The sequence below is a fragment of the Varroa destructor genome, unplaced genomic scaffold (genome assembly GCF_002443255.2).
Source record: "Varroa destructor unplaced genomic scaffold, Vdes_3.0 BEIS01000003.1, whole genome shotgun sequence".
NCBI lineage: Eukaryota > Metazoa > Arthropoda > Arachnida > Mesostigmata > Varroidae > Varroa > Varroa destructor.
Window position 1 is genome coordinate 26,934,008 of NW_019211456.1, and position 18,782 is coordinate 26,952,789.

Sequence of the window (18,782 nt, forward strand, 5' to 3'; positions counted from 1 at the left end):
CCAATTTACGAGGTCCACCATTATCCCTGCGATCCTTTTAAACGGGTATATCTTGAATTGTGTTGACTCGTGTGTCTTGCTGGCGACAAAATTTTTTTCAACCCAATGTAGAATCCTTTCTAATTACAGTTCTGATAGATAGATCAAACGAAGTTGTAATATCGTTTCCAAAACCTTCGGCAGGCCTGATTTGAGATCACTGAAGAAGACTCTATAAGCGGAAAGGACTAGCGAAGCTGATCAAATTACTGACAAAACTTAACTGGTATTGCCATACAAATTAACTGCGGCTTAGGTTGGCAAAGACCGATAATTGAACGTAAGGTTTATCAGTGTCGAATCTGTAAACGAACCGAAAAGAAAAAGCTTATCTGTTTCGTATCAATCGTATGGTCACCAATTGTATGGACTATGATTAAGCTTGGATTGTTCAACAACAGGTTTACAGATCTACTAATTATTAATTTAGCAGGTTCCCAAGTACATACTTGGGACATAAACAATATTTTTATTAAAATAGAAAAATGGTGTAACAGACGTATGGTACAGGGTGTTTCAGAAAGGATAACTTACCATCGCGCTTGCAGGGCTGTCATTGTTTTACCAAAAAATACCTTTAGGTTACTACCAGTTATTATTATTAATACTATTATTAGCTATCTTTAACGATTTTGCTTTGAATTGCTTGTTTTCATTAAAATCTGCAAATATGACATTTCTTCCCTATAGTTTTCACCATATGAAAGAATTTGATAGATGATTATTTTTTTCAATCAGCGAGATTAACATAAACGATGTTTACTTTAGCCGTAAAAAAGTTAACAGACTCAAATTCTACTTGCCATTGAAAATTGTCAGCTTTACTTCGTTGAAGAATTAATTACTAATCGTCATTTTTTACCATTCTATCAGGCCTTCATTATGTCAGTTCCCGAACGTTGCTTTAACCCTTTTCTCCTGGTGGTGCTAATGCGCCAAACTGTTCATGCCTCCATGTTTTTGCCGTCACGATCAAACAGAACTCCCTATCATCTCCTATTCAATTCCGTTATGGCCGTAATACCTGGAGTACTATGGTTTTGTTCTCTATGGAGGGGCCGTGTATTAACAGAATGAGCGCGTCATTAATTTCTCTCTCATTTGGTCTAAATTCATTTGGTAGCAATCTGTCTGCTTGCTTGCCCCTCCATGTGGGAACGAGAGGATGCCGCCTGTCTGTATCATGCTTCCTAGTAGTCACTGTCGGCGGTTTTGTTCGAGGGGTAAATAGCCGAATAGGCTCTTAACCGTGCAGGCAGGCAACAGCAGCGGCGGGAAGTTGTTGGCAGCAGCCCCATAGCTGGGAGAGGGCAGTGGTTCAGTGTAAACATGGCAGGTGGAGCTGGCTCTGCGGCTTCTTTCCTCATCTATCTAACTCTCTACTTATGTCTGTGTATCCACAATGACAGTGTAGCTGCTGTTGTCCAAGGTCCCTTCGTTTATATGGTAGAACACAGATGGTGGCCAAATTACCGTAGGAATCATACGAGGACAAAGTGCCAGTCGGAAACTAAAACCCAGTTACGGCAAACGAGGGGCTGGTTTGCTATAGAGGCTTATAATAGCCAGCTCTGTCCGCTCGGCCTCCCGCCCGCCTGTCGATCTGTTTGTTTGTCCTAGTGGAGAGAGTCTACGGCGGCAGTAAGAAAACAAACTGCCGGTACGGCTGCCTTCATCGCCGCCAGCTTTGCCGTAGGTGAACGTTACGTCGCTGGAACTACCGATGTCCGGCTGTCGTCACCATCCACCGCTACTACCAGGCTTTTGCTAGCGTTTTCTCTGCTAGCGCGGTCCAGTAGCGACGGCACAAACAGCAGCTGCGGCAGCCACCGGCCACGAATAGCGAGCTAAGAATAGGCCGCTGTGGGGAGCAGTTCGACGGCGCTAACGCTGACGACAACGACTAGTGTTGTTATGGTGTGAGGACTTCAGGCAGCCAAAGCAGTGTCGTTCCAGTAGTTAGTGGAGTGAGTGCTGGTGCCAAGGGTTCCCGTGTGTCATGGTTTTGCTGCTGGTTTTGGTCAAGGGATTGTTTCTGTGGTGTCAATAGCCGATGGCAGGAAGCAGCTAGGAGAATTGCCCGGTCGTATTCGTCGTTGTTGTTGCCGGAGATACAAGAGAGTAGTCGGCGGAGACCAGCGCCGAAACCCGGCGCAGCTGCCGCTGTTAACACTGCTATTGAGCAGATCTTTGCATCTGACCGTTTGCATCAAAGAGATCTCCGTCAGATTAACAGGCGCCAGCTCCGCCAGAAACAAGGATAACAACCGAGTGGACTAACGGAGTGTCGACGTCAACTCGCCGCCAACCGATATCACAGCCATTTCGCACCAGTCGAAGCAAAACCAGTCAATCGGTATGTGTGTGAGTGCACCAACAGATAGGTGAGGACAGGGAATAGAAAACGGTGTTACAGCTTCCCTGCCCGTCGTTTCCACCTAGGATGAGTTCTGCACAAACGTGCACACGAGCAGAGGAAATGATAAAACAACAACAGCATGACGTCAAATTCGTGAATAACGTGTGTTAGTAATAGCCTATATGTCAGTAATCGATCGAGACCGAAATCCTCGTCTTTTGTTGTTTCTATACAACTTTTTTTTTTTTTATATTTCAATACAACTCGCATTTCACACAATTATCAGCTGACGTAGACTTCGAGTTGAAACACTGTGATTGCCTCTGCTGAAGCGCTTACTTCTGTCACTGCTGCCACCAGAACTTTTCCAAGAGTTACCTCGTAAGCTATTGACTCAAGTGGAGTCGGAGCCAAAAGAGTTGTAACGGCTCTCCGGTTCTCGCTTCAGAGTTCTCTCCGAGCTGACAGGGCGCGGCGCGCTCTGAGCCCGCCACAGAGAGTGATTTCGTTCGTTTGTTCGAGTGCAGAGGGGTGGCACAACACGAAGAGTCCTCTTGCTGAGGCTATCGCTGTTGCTGCTCATAATAGGCTAACGGTGCCGACGACTTCAATTCAGCTGTTGCTGTCGTTCTTATAAGAATGATATAGAGGCTGAGCAAAATTGATCCGGTTAGGCGCTAATACGCATGTGTGGATGTGTATAATCTGTCTGTTTCTTACCGTGTAGCCGAATGACTTGGCCTAGATTAAGACTACTGAATCAAGTTCAACGAAATCAATCCAATAGCAGTTCAGCAACGATGACGTATCAATGTGGTCACTGACCACTTCGAGGGGCACAGATGCCCTGCAGTTGTCGCGTTCAGCAAAAGTAACGATCCAAGGAATACGGCAAAGCGTGCTTACAGCCCCATTCTCGAATGTGATTGGTTGAGTGTTATTGTTATTGCTGCGTCAGTCTTTGGTTCTGCTGTTAAAATAACATGAAACATTGAAATAAGTTTCAACTAGTTTCGATCGCTCAAATGCCTTTTTTCTTCTGCTCGATTCAATGTCCGTGCATACACCACCGAGATAATTATATCTTCCCGCGGTACGAAGACTCGAGTGCCTACTAATGTTACTGCGTTGTTTGACTGCTGAGATGCCTACCTCCAATTAAGCCCTATCGCCATTATTTTCTTCACCAATCGCCGAGGTCTCAAACCCGAGAGTCGGCAGTTCGTGTGTTTGTGTGCAGTTCAAGTGTTCGTTCATGCTTGATTGGTGTTTGTGGTCCCCTTGCTTGTCCTGTTTAGCTGGACGCCGGAAGTCCAGAGGACAGCTGCAAACGCAGCTACAGTAGTCAAGAGAACTGGATTAAGTGGCGGATATATAGCACATCTACGAGTTCTATGGTAGCGTCAACCGTAGAATGGCGCTTTTTGCAGCAGTAGGGGTAATGTGGTTACCAGCAGAGTTTGTCTGGTCCATCGTGGTGCTACTGGCCTCGGCCGTGTCACTCGTATTATGCGTGTGCGGCCGGAAGGGCAAAAGCGAATCGGCCGGCAGCAACAAGTAAGTTTTGTTTCTCACCTACCTTATTTTAATTACGGATATTATTATTATTTATTCTGCACAAAGTTATGTATTAAGCAGCACCGGATCATCGATTTGTGCATTGCTGGCATAAGGTATGGCGTCTAATTGATTGATTCATAGGAGTATTATGATAAAAATTGGTCCGTAAACCTCATTTTTAGCCAATATACATATATAGCCAGGTTTCGTAGAGAAATACGGACGTTCAGGCAATATGAAAACTTCTGTAGCGATGCCAGATGTGAAGATATTACGTCAGTTTGCGCAAGTGCGAGCTATGTGAAGCTTGGAAATACTACGTGTGTTTTATATCGAGTTAGCCTATCGACTGATCTACCCACCCTTGTATACAAACCATTAAGAGCCACATCCGACTTTATAGGTGATAAAAACGAACCATATAGAAACTATCGATAATATAATTACGTTACTGTTATTATACGTATATATGTCATTTTGTTAAAACACATTTTCTTCTGTTGTTTCTTATTTGCGTCGGTGCTAGGCCAGTACCAGCTTTTGCCGCCACAACTCTCCAACCGTGCGGTACAAATTTTTCACAAATACATCAGCGGGTTAGCACTCCTCGCCTTTCTAACCTTATCGAAGTCAATTATTACCGAGAATTATTACCTAGCATGTACAAACGTTTTGGGGCCTTTAAGTGCAGCCATTACTAAAACTTTCCTTTTTTTGAGCGCAGTCTTGGCACACATGCCATTCTTGATCCTATATTATATGATTTCTTCCCCTATTACTGCATGCATTCGATTCCATGCTTTGCCTTCTGTTCAATCAGTCCTTTAGCACATAACTGTTGATGGAGATACACTTATTCCCCACCGGCGTTTTCCCTTCATATTCGCTGGGGATCTGGCTAGTGATCGACGCGCTACTCGGACTCGCTATTACTGTTACTATTAATACGCCATTGTATTCTCATGTTTAACGTTCCAGCGTTGTCGAATTGTTGCTTTTCGTTAGTTCACAGTTATCATAGCTAATATTTGAGCAGTCGTCGGTCGAAGCTAACCAGTAGCTCTGCTTCGCTCTTCCACGGTTGGCGTTCCCCAAATATACGCTGGCCAACAGCAACGTTCATCAGCTATCGGTAGCGCTCGACTGGCGAGTGGCAATTGAGTGAGCGCAGCCGTCGCCGCTGTTCGCTCGGCGACTCTCCAACGGTCGTTGCTAAGTCTGGCCGGCCCTCACCTGCGATAGTGCACAGCATGAGAAGTTGACGAACTCATACCGTTGTTGATACCGCTACGTAGTCGTAACTGTTAACGCTGATACCTATGTTATGCTCGTTGATGGCAGTGATGCTGTTGATGATGATGTGATCGTTCCGTTGGCGTGTCTTTAAAAAAGTTGCTAGCAATAACAGCAACAATAACAGTGACGACGAGAAGAACAACAGCAGGGAAAGTAAGCCCGGAACTCAGCAGAAGCAGCAGCAGTCATCGCCGTCGCCAGAGACCCCTGGTCAATTCAGGAGTGACCGCGGAGTCAGCGCGGCAGGACCAATCGTCATAAAAGGGCTCCTACTATGGGTACCGAGTCGATGAAGACAAGGAGAACATCATAATGGACACATCTCTAGTAGCGTGCGTTGTTGTCGTCGTCGCTGTGGTGGCTAGCCATTGTTGCTGACCATATTGGTCGGTCACAATGGGCCACTCCGGACGGCTACTCTAAACTATTCCGGCCTGGTGCCAACCACTTTCTGACGCTGCTGGAGGACCGCTACAATATAACTTGGCGGAACGGACATCACCAGTGCCACCTCTAACTTGGTCTGCACTAATGGCTGCTGTTACTAGTGGCTGCTAGTGCCGCTGGCAAATAGAAGCATCGAAACATCTGCCTGTCCCTCGTTCGGACTGTCCGTCCACCAAAGCGTTTGTTCATCAGCGTTCTTCTTAGCTGTTCGCGGCGCCGACTATCGCCGTGAAAAGCAACAACGACGATGACAGCAAATGCAGTGTCGTTTGCAATCGCCTTCGGCACGATGCCACAAAGTGAAGTGCATCGGTTATTTGGCACGAGTAGTGGTAGTATTAATGATGGTGCGCGTTACTTTTGTGTCGTTTGGTCTTTCGGCTCATCAGCTGTTACGGACCCGGTCATGACGCCAGGGGGCCGTCTGGCTGGTTAGGTGGCTGGTCAGCAGCTATGTAGCTACGATTTTTTTCACTGGCTTGTGGATAGGGTTCTCGTGTGTGGCCATCTACTGATCTGCCCATATCGGTGTATGTCAATTATCATTGACGACAACGGCGATAGTCCATCAGAATGGCGATCAGAGCCTGCGCAACTCAATTCTGGTACCCGTGGTGAGAGGAAGTGGCCGGCGGCTCTAACATGATAATAAGAATGATGTGAATACGAATAATAATGTGGCATATAATAATAATTTCACTAATAATAAAGTGATCGTAAATAGTGTAACGTCCTAATAATAACGTCCTAATGTAATACATGACATACTGCGATTCTATCGCTTATAACAGTGTCGTTAATGACGACAAGTATACAGTTCCGCGGCAATTTTCGTTGTTGCATGCTATAATAAAGCTACCTCAACATTCGATCGAGGCGGCAGTAGCCACTATTTTACCACTGCCTGTCTTGTAGGCAGTACGAGCAGGTCCTATAATCAGAATAAGTATGGTTGCCATGTGTGTTCTGCGAAAGTTTTCGCAAAATCGCGCTGGTTATGTCTCGTTTGTTGACAACATACGAATGGGTACGAATGTCGACCATCTGCTATACGCGAGACGTGACACATAGCAATACAAGAAGATGTATATACACGGTACTCTTGCAGCAGCGTACAACTTTCTATGTATATGTATATCAGCTAACTTCCGATCGGCAACTTTCGTATGCTTACTCTCTTTCCAGCTCTAACGATATCGAAATTCTTGTGCACATCATATCTGTGATATTCCTAGATTTTTTTATTGCTCAAAGCACCATCAGGCGGTAATTATACTTAATAAGACTTTCGAACAATTTCGGTTACGAGTCACCCTGACGGATAGCCTTCAGTTGCTCTCTCGGTTTCCAGCAGCTTCATATCCATGAGTAGCATATATCCGTGGTAGTAATGCTTGTGTACTGCCAGGTGTCTTAATCTTACCAACAACCTGTAATCGACTGCAGCGATCTTTGAGTTAATTTAATATATTAAGTTACCCCATTAGAAATGCAGAAACCTATTGAAAAACTAGCAACCCGCCTTAACGAAAGTAATTTTTAAAACGCTGATTCAACGCATATTGCGGTCTCTCCTGGACATCGACACATCAACAGCTTTCTTGCGAAATGCGTAGGTGTGTGTGTATGTTTGTGTTTATGTCTGTTTGTGTATGGGTGCGTGTGCCGTCTGCAAGCAGCTTTCCGGACGAAGCTTTCTGTCATCTGCGTTAGCTGATTTCGGTGCCTGTTTAGGTGCGCAAACAAGCGATACAAGTAGATTGTGAGGCTTCGTCGGTATGTTTTACCTTTTTTTCTAATACCATGTATCCTTTTTTACGCAAAATGGTTTGAATGGCATACTGAGTTGAGTTCATTTTTACCCTTCGCTAAGAATCAGATTATAGTCCTATTTCTGTGCTGCACTTCATGCTAATCCGTAGGTGTGGTCCAGTTTTCTCGTAACGCATCTGTAAGGCCGATTCGGGTACGAACTCAACCGTTAGCAATACGACTAAAAAGTGCACTATTTATGTAAGATGTGTATGCGTATATGTGCTCTGCTTTATCATCATTTGTTTTTTTCGTTGTTCATTCACCATTTTTAAGTTTTCAAGGGTATATATGGTATGGTGGAATATATATAAATACGAGTAGTTCACCCTTTACAAGATTTGCTAAAAAAAATAACAAAGCTAAAGAAATACTACGCGACAAATAAACGCACGTGTGTGGGTGTATTCGCGTAATTACGTTCTCTTTCGTAGATCCTTGGAACTACTTTCGTTCAAATCCTACCGATGCTAAAGTTTAAGAGACAACTTTCACACGATAATGTCATTTTATTTAGCAGAATGGTGTGCTTGGCAAATATGACAACTCTGTTCGCATGTGTCGTCATATAGAACCACCTTACCTATTGATACAAAAAATTATGATTATTAGTACGCATTTAGCTAAATTCCCCATCTCAAAATGTACTTTATAACAACAACTAGACTAAATCATCTTAGTTTGGCAATTGATTATTTTCAAGTTAATATAAGTGAAATTTGGTTCTTCTTTTTTTTGGTAAAAAAATAAGCGGATCTGCGGCACCCGGTTACGTAATGTTATTTTACTTGTCAGCTGGCTGCATTTGGTGTCTCGGCTTGTTAAATGTCTAGTTCAAGACGTGAATGGCATAAAAATTACAGCAAATGCATACACGCTCACTGATCGACCGATATGCGATCTGAACCGTTGTTTGGCTACCTTAATTGATAGAGCTAACTTACTTTAAGCTAAAACAACGGACAACTTAAACAACACTAGCAACAATGGCAGCAGCAGAGAAACTGGCCCAGAACACTCTAGCTTAGGCAATGCTAGGGACCACGAAAGTCATTGTTGCTGTTGTCAATGTTGAAACGCATAAATATAAAAAAAAATAGTGTGCACCATAGGAAACATCACAGTAAGTATTTACCGTAAATCAGTTATATTACACAAACGCAGGCGCGCATTTTTTAAAATTTGTGTTATATATAAACATTATGAGAATAGTGATGTATTCGTTTCCTACACTCCCCTGACTGAACAATAAGAATCTTTTATGTCTAATTCTTGGTCAAAAAAGATCAATAATTAAGCAGTTAAGTGTATCATCAACGAAGTATTAAGTTTCAGAAACGCACACAAAAGACCACATGGACCATCATATGACAACGATTCTAACGGCACTACGAGTGGGAACTAACGCTGGTGCACGAAAGCTCGTCAATTTCCTTCTGCTTTTCTTCACACCATTTACATCACTTAGGCACGTCAATGATGGCGAAAGTTATATGCGAATTTTCACTAACGGGAACCGTCTATGTTAATAGTAGGAAAGATTCAATCACGAAAGTTATGCAGTGGTCATCTTTAACAGATCGTTTGCAGCACTTCAACTCAGCTAAGATGTATTGTATTTGTCCGATGTAATGTCTAAGTGCAGTTCTGGTCGTAAAAGCTGAATTATTTTTTAAGATAGATAAATCGTCTGTGTTTGTTTTACAAATAAGACGTAACACACACAAATATACGGACTCGGAGACGTTGTAATGTGCGATGTGTTTACGCCGGTCTTGTGAGCCCGCCATTATATATGTAAAGAGGGTATCGCAACGACAGTGAAGTCGCATTGGCAGCTGCTGGAACTCAAGTACTGTTATCAACCTATACAAAAACAATAGAAACAATACTTATATTTCCTAAAAAACAAAGAACAATAACAGCCTCTTGTGCACTGTAGTCCCTGCCTTATGACAAGTGATGGCAGCACGTGGCGGTGAAGATGATGCTGATAATGATGGCTGTTGTGGTCCCATTTGTTACCGATCGAACAGTGATGACGGTGACGGTAGTGGCGACGCTGCCCCCGTATTGTTGTTGTTCTTATGTAATTTTTTGTATGCGGTGCTGGCGTGTGAAGCGATAGGAGGATAACAGGAATGAGCGTGTGCCACGGTCGCCAGCACTGCAGGAGTGTAGATGAACGATCTGCTCCGTCTCAATTCACAGTTCGCCATAGGTGGCTCTGTGTGTTAAGCGTTTGTGTTGTGGAAAAACTAGCGCATGCGATGCATGCCATGAAGTGTGGGTCCGTTCTCCGCAACCGTTGTCCTTTGTTGGAATCGCTGCAGTCCCGACACGCTCATTTCTTAAATATTCAAGTAACACAGACGGAAGCGTTGATGATCAGCTGATACGAGTAATACTTTAGTAAAGATATCAAAGCCAACGATACCTCAACGATACAACTATTGGTACACGGACAGAATTAACAAATCGCGAACCATTGCGGAATGCTGGGTGCTAAATACGCACGGTAGACTATGAGGTTTTTCATAAGCTGAGAGAGTATTGTAGAAAAAAAATTCTGTTTCGGTAAGCATTATATTATATAAATATGGAAATAAATCAGTACCTACTCCGTTAAGTATTTAGATCCGTTCTTTCGTTTAGTACCAAAAGCTTATAGAAAGTGCTTATTATAAGCACGTACATTTTTCGGCTATTCGTCATTGCTATGTATTATAAGATTATGGTGTCGGAACCAATTTGTCGAAGTGGTATCAGAGAATTTGGGTGCAGCGCAAATTTGTATTATTATTACTATTATCACACTCCCCGACGTAAGACAATAACGCCTAGCGTCGAGGAGTGTGTTCATATGTATAAGGTATAGATGTGGCCCGCTATTCGAAAATATAACAAGACAGCATATAAGAGAGCAGATTATAGTGAAAAGACAGTTTATTTATACTGCATACGTATTTAGTGGGAATTAATTAACGCTGTGATACTGAGATATTGCATCCAACGGTTCTGTTATACAAATGACTCTTACGAGGTATTTACTATCCAGCTTTAAACAAGATCCACAATAATGAATTAGTGATTTTTTGCTTAAAATTGATGCCGCCTGTGGGATTTTATGTGGTCGAGCAACTAAAATGTCCTCCAATGAATGATACAAACGTAATATAATAATAACGCGTTTGCCTGCTACATATGAGGTGGCCCGAGCGTAAATATATTTCGTACCCAACAAAGACCTAGCCGCCTGAGTGCTTAGTGGCAATACTGGACGTAAAACTCGCACTATTTATCTAGTTTAGAGTACGTCTTTACTTACTTTTAAATTCGCTCGCTTACAAAGAAAACACCACATAACCAAAAATTTATGAAGGTTTCTCTGTCACTATTATGCGCTCGCTCGACTTTACAAGCTGTGCTAGCTTCACAAGCTGCGAAGTGCACACACAGAAATAGAAAACTAATCACAACATTAGCCTCTTTTTCAGTTGTCTGTTTTTTAAAGATGCCGTACATGTTTCATATCTGAAAACGGAGTAGTATAGCAAAATACTGGATACAGCGTAAAAACTAGAAGAACTTGTATTTCAACGGTGACTCAACATTATCCACCAACCGATTTACCCAAATTTTGTTTAGATTAATTTCATGAATACCATTTCGCTGTCCCCCTAGCTGGATTCGAAACGAGATTGGTAAGACCGTTTTGTTATATGACATAAGCGGTGCTCTCGGTGCAGTTCTCGATTCGTTAAAGGAGAATATAGGCTCGCGACTCCGCGTCAATGCACAAAAGGCTTTTTTTTCACGCCGTTTCAGATTTCGGCATTGGTAAGCTGACAATTTACTAAGCTTTTTCACGAGTAAATATCAGGGGTATAAAAACAAAAATTGATTTTTTAAACTTCGGTGAAACAGGTGGTCTAATAGAATCGTGTACGTTTCATAAAGTTGTAGCTAGCATGAAATTTTAACAAATTTTGATAAACATCTTCAAAATCAAGGAAAGTTAGCGACTCCGCCCATAGAACAAAAGCTGTTACGCCCGTACGTTCGATAAATGCAATGCATAAGGGTCCGGCATCGATGCATGATAACAATATTTTTAATTTTACAGTCATTTTGAGAGCAGCAATAAAGTGACTCAATGTAAACTTGATTATAAATACAACTTATAAGTATATATATATATATATATAAGCAAAAGAGTAAAGTATATATTATACATTCTACTCTTTTGCTGATATTCTGTTGGGTTCTCCTTATGTGTTTGAACTGATCGATTTGATTGCTTGATAAAGAAAATAGTCTTTGGTAACGCCACGAATTCACACCTTTTGCATTAGAAGATATTGCAATAATCTTACACAACTTACTCCAAAACTGAAAAACAAATTACAGGACGACTTCGGCGAAAATCAATTGGCTCTGTGAGCGATGTTGAGAACAAAGCTAATATATCATTGCTTCATTTTTTGCATTTTGTGTTATGCAATAGTTACAGCATTAAATAATATTTCGCTAATAGGGAAGAATATATCGGGTACTGAAGGATGTTATAGAGGATATTCTATAGGAAAACAAATGTTTGGAATATTGCAAAATCACACCGGGTAATGGTAAAATGGAACGCAATTAGGTGTGATGAAACACGATTGTCAATAATGAGCTATTTTTGAAATCTGCAGCGAGAGTGGCGTTTTCAGAGTTCGGTGGTACCAGTTTTGGTTATCTGAATGTAACCCGTTCTACAGGATTAGGTCAAATGCGTGACTCAGAAATTTAAAAGGTAATGAAAACGTTTGGGCTACAAACGTTCATGAGGTGTATTGCTTTGACGTTGACCTAGGCACTGTCACGAAGGTAGTTCTCCCGTCATGCGACGCGAGCTTAACTTGCTTTTTAGAGATCTGCTGTAATCGGAATATGTTGAGGTGCATCCTTATTCCAGATAGTCGACAATTTGGAAGGATCTGTGCAATGAAAATACCAAGTGAACTTGCATGGTTGCATGATTTACTCTTGAGCATGTTTATCATTCACTTTTTAGGTTAGTCCAAAGAACGTGGTTAGAGAAGATGCTGTTTTTTCCGCGTATAATGGATCCTTTATAATTGAACTAGACCATGTAAAAATGTACTGTATTTAGCGAAATGTAAACAGCAAGATGTGTCTTTAAGTGAATGCTGACGCTTAAAGGTTACGGTTTAAACCGACTTTTCGGACAACGTTTTTGATTATGCTACGAAAGTCTGTTTTTTTTTTAAATAGTAATGCAGTTACTATGATGATTGAGCTAGCATACTCGCTAGTTTTAGATTCTCTCATTATAAGTTGAGATTCGATCTTTTCTATACTGTGTACAAGCGACTCTGTGCATGTCGATTCTTTTCATTAATCTATTTTTAGAAATATAATATCGACGTTTGCAAATCCACTATTTCTCATAGGGTTGTAATCAAACATTGTGCGATTAATTTGAAAGTATTACTGAAATTCGAACACCTCTGGGTCGTCTTACGGTAATCATCCAAAAATATTCTTCCCAAATACTGTACACCAAAGAAGTGAGTTGGTCTCGTGTTTTGCAGTTACTTTGATAGGACTACGGAATAATACTAAACATGTAACACTTAGCATTGAAAACATAGTTCTCCATGTTAAAAGCTTCCTGATTAATCCATGACAATCGCATCCATATACCTACGTGTTTAATAACTTAAATACTATCGTTATTAGCATTCAAATATATTTTTTGCTGAAATTCTGAATTTTGAAGAATGAATTTTTTGCTGAGGTCGTCTGTTATATATTACTATAAGTTAATAAGATTCTCCGGTGTATGCTTTGTCGCTATTTTTGCAGATGACCTGTTATGCATTATTTGTGCCAGCATTTCGTCGACCAATCGACGTTACCAATTGAACATTGTCAGTCATTTAACAGTGTACAAAATAAAGATCATTCTCTCTCTTTCTTTCACTCTATCTCGTTCTATCTTTCTCTCATTCAAAGGCGATGAAAGCCTTAATAAAGTGATTGCACCTGATATTAATTGAAAGAAAAAAAAGTTAAAATATTTAGCTTTTTTTTTCAATTTCGTTTTTCAATTCGTGAAGAAGCCCGGCTGCAAACCGACGGCAAAACCTGTTCGACGGTAACAAAATCGACAATTTATAAGAAATATCGCTTATCAAATTGTTTGTCAAATTATGGTAATGTTGTGCTTGTACGTGGCTTACACACGTTTACGTGACATTATTTCGTCTCTGCATGCGAACCAGACCAATTTAACAGTGACTTCATTGTGATTTGTTTCAGCGATGAGGTGGAGGCTGTGGAGACTCGAGCTGTCACACACCAGGAATCGCCACAGTTAGCTAATAAGGTGAGTAATGAAGAACAGCTAGTAATTAATATGTTATTTATTTGTATAGCAAACAACCAGATGCTGTGGAAGTGCTATATCATATTCGTCTACTCATCATTGATCAATCTGACCAGATACAGGAGCAACCTCGAAATGACTGCTATCGCCACACGACAGGCTTAAACCCAATTCATTCTCCTTAGAGTGGCTTGCCATCGGTATTCTTGAGGCTGCAAAAACCTGCGTATTGGGATGTCTATAGTTTTCTACTGGCGCCATTCGTTTAGATTGATGCAGGCGCCGATAGTTTTTATTACACGACCGTTCAAAAGTAAAATTCTCAATGGGAAAAATGGTTTTGCTCGTTAACCCAACAACATTATCGATTGTTTAAACCAGGTCGTGCGTCTGTCTGCGTGAATGTATAACCCACATTGTGGATCCTTATTGAGCTATTAGCTGTTTCCTATAATTACTCGTTATGTTTGCATGTTATGTTCGCTGGCCAATCACGTCGAATCGCAGAAAATGATTTATTTTTTAGCCCTCACTGCAATAGTTTGCACTGCAACAGAACATTTACACAGTAGTTGACAACCCAGGACCAACTGTTTTTCATTATATATTATACATCTGTTTCTCCACATAAACTATCTACATTAATATAGAGAAGCAAATGTATAATATATAATGTGCTGAATGGATTTCAGTGGATACAAGTGAAGTAAACACTTATAATATTGATGCTGGATTCTTCCGATACTCGTGTTTTATGACAGACATTCGCTTAATTATTAATAGATCAGGTTGGTCACTAATCGCTCCAGATTTATCTTCTTAGGTTTTCACTATAATGAGGAATTAAACTCCGCCGCCTGCTGCGCGTGTCATATATACTTTTTGGTCTGTTGAATTTTCCGAACAAGAGTCTTTGGAAACCAGCTTTTCTGCTTGTCCTTCGTTAAATTCATACTAAAACTGCAACGTTACGAGTCCAGCCTATGGTCACATACGGCCATGAATCCAAATTGTGTAATCTTAGACTTCTTGATGGCCGTATTTGAGTATCCTGAAGTGCTGCCGAATGTGTATAATAAAAATTAGTTAGTGTTAGTTTTATGTTTTGCGCAATGACAGTTGAAAAAAATTCAATGTCAACCTTTGCGTCGAGTCGTAATCACTTTAGTTTATATGTATCGTTTTTATGTGATTCGCTAATTACTCCTGTTTCGTTATGTACATGCATCTCTGTGGTTTCGTAGAGCTGTTGCGCTTGCTTACGTTACGTACAAAAACGACCACGTAAACTGTAGCGTATAGATGGGTGCGGCGTTTTCTCGATTTACTTTACAAAACCCGCAACAAGAGACGCTGTGACTAGCGCACAGCGCTTAAGCGGAATCAACATGTAACGTAACTAGGCGACGGGTTGTTATTTTGATGGGAATTGATTAATTGACTGAATAAGTATTGACAGCTAACAAAAGCGTTATGATGGCAAAACATCAATACTGTCCGTTTGGAGCGCTTTCATCGTCCGGTAGAACCGAGTAGAACTTGGCAAAAGAGGACACTTGCGAAGTACTTTCAAAGTAATTATAGACCTCTATGCGTGATGTACTTGAATATGGCTCTCTAGATGCGTCGCTCAAGAGCATACTTCAATAATACATGCACCTCGTAGATGTCTCAATCATTGCTGCGGAGACCACCGGAAACAAGGTTCTAGTCACTTTGTCTATTCGTCATTTGTCGACTTTACAACCAACGTGTATACAGAATGTGAAAAATCACTTTTCACGAGAAGCATAACCAGTTGCTTGTATGAAAATGTGTGTCGTTGGGGAGCATTTTTGTTAGCCCCAATTATCAACAGTGTTAAAGCGGAAATATTAAGCATATTGAATCCAGTTGAGTTTCCAGAGAGTGGTTCAACTGGATGTGATGGGGTTAGATAATAGGTTAAATATGAATGATCAGCTACCTTGAAACATGTATAATCGTTGCAATAGAACGGATGCGTATAAAGTTTCGTTGCAAAATAACATAAATTAAATGAAGAACATGGCGGAAAAAGTGGTCGAGTGAGGTCCAATATTGCAGTTATTAAATTTTTCGGTCTAGTTTTTCTTGCCCACAAGCACACAGTTGGTTCAGGGCCGCCAATTCTCTAATTAGTTAATGTCTGTCTTATAAAGGGCCGCAAAAATGCAGCGCCTTCTTCATTATCGCTACTAGGTGATCCACACTTGGTATTTTAGTAACAGGTTTAATAGAAATCTCGCGATCGCTTAATAAATCACCTTCTACCAGCATCAAATACTAGTACAATAATGCCAGGGGCCATACGGAAGTACCTGCCTAAACTGTGAGCGGGTTCTTGTATAGGCTGGTTTAGCCCCAGTGGCTCGTACTTGTCCCTCTTTCCGATAGCTGAACGCTGTGGCTTGAATCAGCATATTCATTCAAGCTGAGCTTCTTAACTTTCGTATCTTGTTTGTTTGGGCGGTAAAATGGTTCAGTGTTAAGAAAAACACATCCAATTAATTATATTAACAAAGATGTCATCTGTTTTATTTTGAGCCGGAAGCAACTGTACTTCCTTCATTAACTGGAAATAAGCTTCGCGCCACAAATTAGTATGCTGTATATTGCATCTACTAAAGGCAGATGTCGCAAATTCTTGGTTGGCTTACCCATTGGGCATAGTGAATGTGAAGAGCTGTATTGTTGTAACTTCTATGATATTTATGGTGCTTCTATGATATTTATGGTGCACTACGTACGTGGCAAGGTCCGGTCAGATATATTGAACACGATAATACCGTTGTACGCAGTAATACTCAAATCTGTTTATACTAGAGATGTTCATTGTGCCCTATTATCTCAGGGAGTCGTACAGGGGAATGTTTCACTTGGTCCACGGGGAGGCATTCTGCAGTTTTTAAAGATCAATTTAAAATGTTTGTTCGATCATTCTCAACCTTTTCTTATATATTATTATATATAAGAAAAGGTTGAGAATGGCAATATTTGCACGAATAGACTTGGGCCGTCTCGAGCTTGAACAGCGGAAGGTGCCTCGAACAAGAAATGAGTTAGTCTTTAGAATAATCCTATCGCAGTGACATCCTACAAAGACGTAAACATGTTTCCAGAATAGTTATACAAAAGTGGTGTCCTACAAAAACTAGAGTCGATATTCTGACAGGAGACCAAAGCGGAGCGGTTTGGAGAAGTAGTGAATCAGTGATTCTGGGTAGGTAAAATTAGGCTCAGACGCAGAACGCTAATTTATTTTAATTAGCCTCGGTTGATCGGTTTGAACTAGTTAACGGAGATGATCCTATTATGTAACACATACGGGGAATTAAAGTGACGTGGAAATTTGCTAGTCAGTTTTTCATTAGCCTTAACAAAGAAGAACAATGACAAAATCTATGAGCTAGTAAATAGCAAATTGAAGAAAAACAATTAGCTGGCTCGATAATAAACTAATAAAGTAATAATAATACAGTACACTAGATCTTCCCTGGCCAATTTTTACTTGAATATTTAATTTCTCTCATATAATGCATATGTAACTGTTCAAAGACGGCGTTGCATCGCTTCCATGCAGTTGAAGAAACTAGAAGAAGCAGGGACCAAAAGCATCGTAATGCATCGAATGATTCAAAAAGCTTATCTACATCTGTAACGCAAACAGTAGCACCTAAGTGATCGTGTCAGTTACCGAAATGTCGCTGCCGCATGTTATTCTTTTCATTATTCATAGTTATAGCGCTGCTATACGCAATATTCATAGCGTTGCGTCTATTATTGCCCCCATCGCGGCTGATGTCGCTACTGATTTCTCTGCCATTGAAATTCGTTCGTCTTTTTGATGAACCGCGGCGGCCGATGCTGCTGATGATGATTATCGCGCCGATGTGCTTGCCATTGTGACGGTGGCAACTGCCCGTAGCCGTTGGCTGCTTTTTGCGCGAATGGGGTGCTTATTTGGGCGAATGAATTGGTGCTATCGACTACTGGTTAAGTGGATGATGCCGATGATTTTAGCCGTAACAGCGTTGGCCGTATTTGCCGTTGTGGCTGAATTTTGAAATTATCGAAACAAACCTGCGCGGGCGCGCGCGCGCGCGTGTGCGTCTACACACAAAACCGAGCGCAAACAGACAGATCCATTCACACACGTAGCTTAGTAAGGTGCGTGGTCCTTGAAAAAAGGACATTTCTAACTTTTTTCTTCATTGCGAAGCCGATGAAAATGACGACGCAAAGGAAGAGCAAGGAGATGCGGAAAGATGCTACAGAAAGCGCTGGGCGATGATCGCTCAAACGACGAATGAACGACCAAACAACGATTCAAGTATCCAATTCTCTGGTCGTTGAACGGTTCGGTTCATCTGACAGCTTTATGTCATGATGTCAGCTACAGCAGCTTTGGCAATTGCAGTGGTGTGTGCTTAACAGTTGCCGGCGTACACAGGCGGTCCACAAGAGTCACCACTGCCATTGGCGATGCATCGGATCGAGCATGGATCCGGCAACTCCACCCATCTACGGGCGGAGCTTTTTGAAATCGTCAACCTCATTTGCCTTCATAACAAAATTTGCTCGTTTACCATGGATGACGAAGCGCCACAAAGTGCCGCTGGCAAAACTTCCATCGCAAGAACCCACGAACACCAACAGAAGCACTATGATGGTAAAATAGATTTTAAGCTGCTTCTAGAGAATTCTTTTACAATGCTCTAATTTTTCTGTAAAACGAGAAGCAGTAATACTGTAACATGCTCATCGTTTTTCGTAAGAGCAGTACTTACCAAGTAATTGTCATTAGGATTTTGTGTATTATTCAGCGATGCTGTGCGTATATCTGTACGTATG

General features: G+C 41.3%; 2 protein-coding genes and 1 long non-coding RNA gene across 5 annotated transcripts in view; 1 reads left to right on the forward strand and 2 right to left on the reverse strand.

Annotated features, from left to right (window-relative positions):
• IscU (Iron-sulfur cluster assembly enzyme) overlaps positions 1-922 on the reverse strand; it is a 4,258-nt gene extending 3,336 nt beyond the window's left edge. Inside the window, exon 1 of the mRNA XM_086982267.1 lies at positions 902-922. Within this exon, the coding sequence (XP_086838393.1) occupies positions 902-904 (3 nt within the window). The 5' untranslated portion in view covers positions 905-922. The remainder of the gene's footprint in view (positions 1-901) is intronic.
• A 401-nt stretch (positions 923-1,323) lies between these two features.
• LOC111246806 (uncharacterized) overlaps positions 1,324-18,782 on the forward strand; it is a 92,449-nt gene continuing 74,990 nt past the window's right edge. Inside the window, exons 1-2 of one of the 3 annotated variants that reach the window (XM_022797008.2) lie at positions 1,324-3,955; positions 13,844-13,910. In XM_022797008.2, the coding sequence (XP_022652743.1) occupies positions 3,813-3,955; positions 13,844-13,910 (210 nt within the window). In that variant the 5' untranslated portion in view covers positions 1,324-3,812. The remainder of the gene's footprint in view (positions 3,956-13,843; positions 13,911-18,782) is intronic. The other 2 variants (XM_022797007.2, XM_086982255.1) reach the window with 2 other exon arrangements.
• LOC111246814 (uncharacterized) overlaps positions 8,012-18,782 on the reverse strand; it is a 31,086-nt gene continuing 20,315 nt past the window's right edge. Inside the window, exon 4 of the long non-coding RNA XR_015322734.1 lies at positions 8,012-9,863. This is a non-coding gene — a long non-coding RNA (uncharacterized LOC111246814). The remainder of the gene's footprint in view (positions 9,864-18,782) is intronic.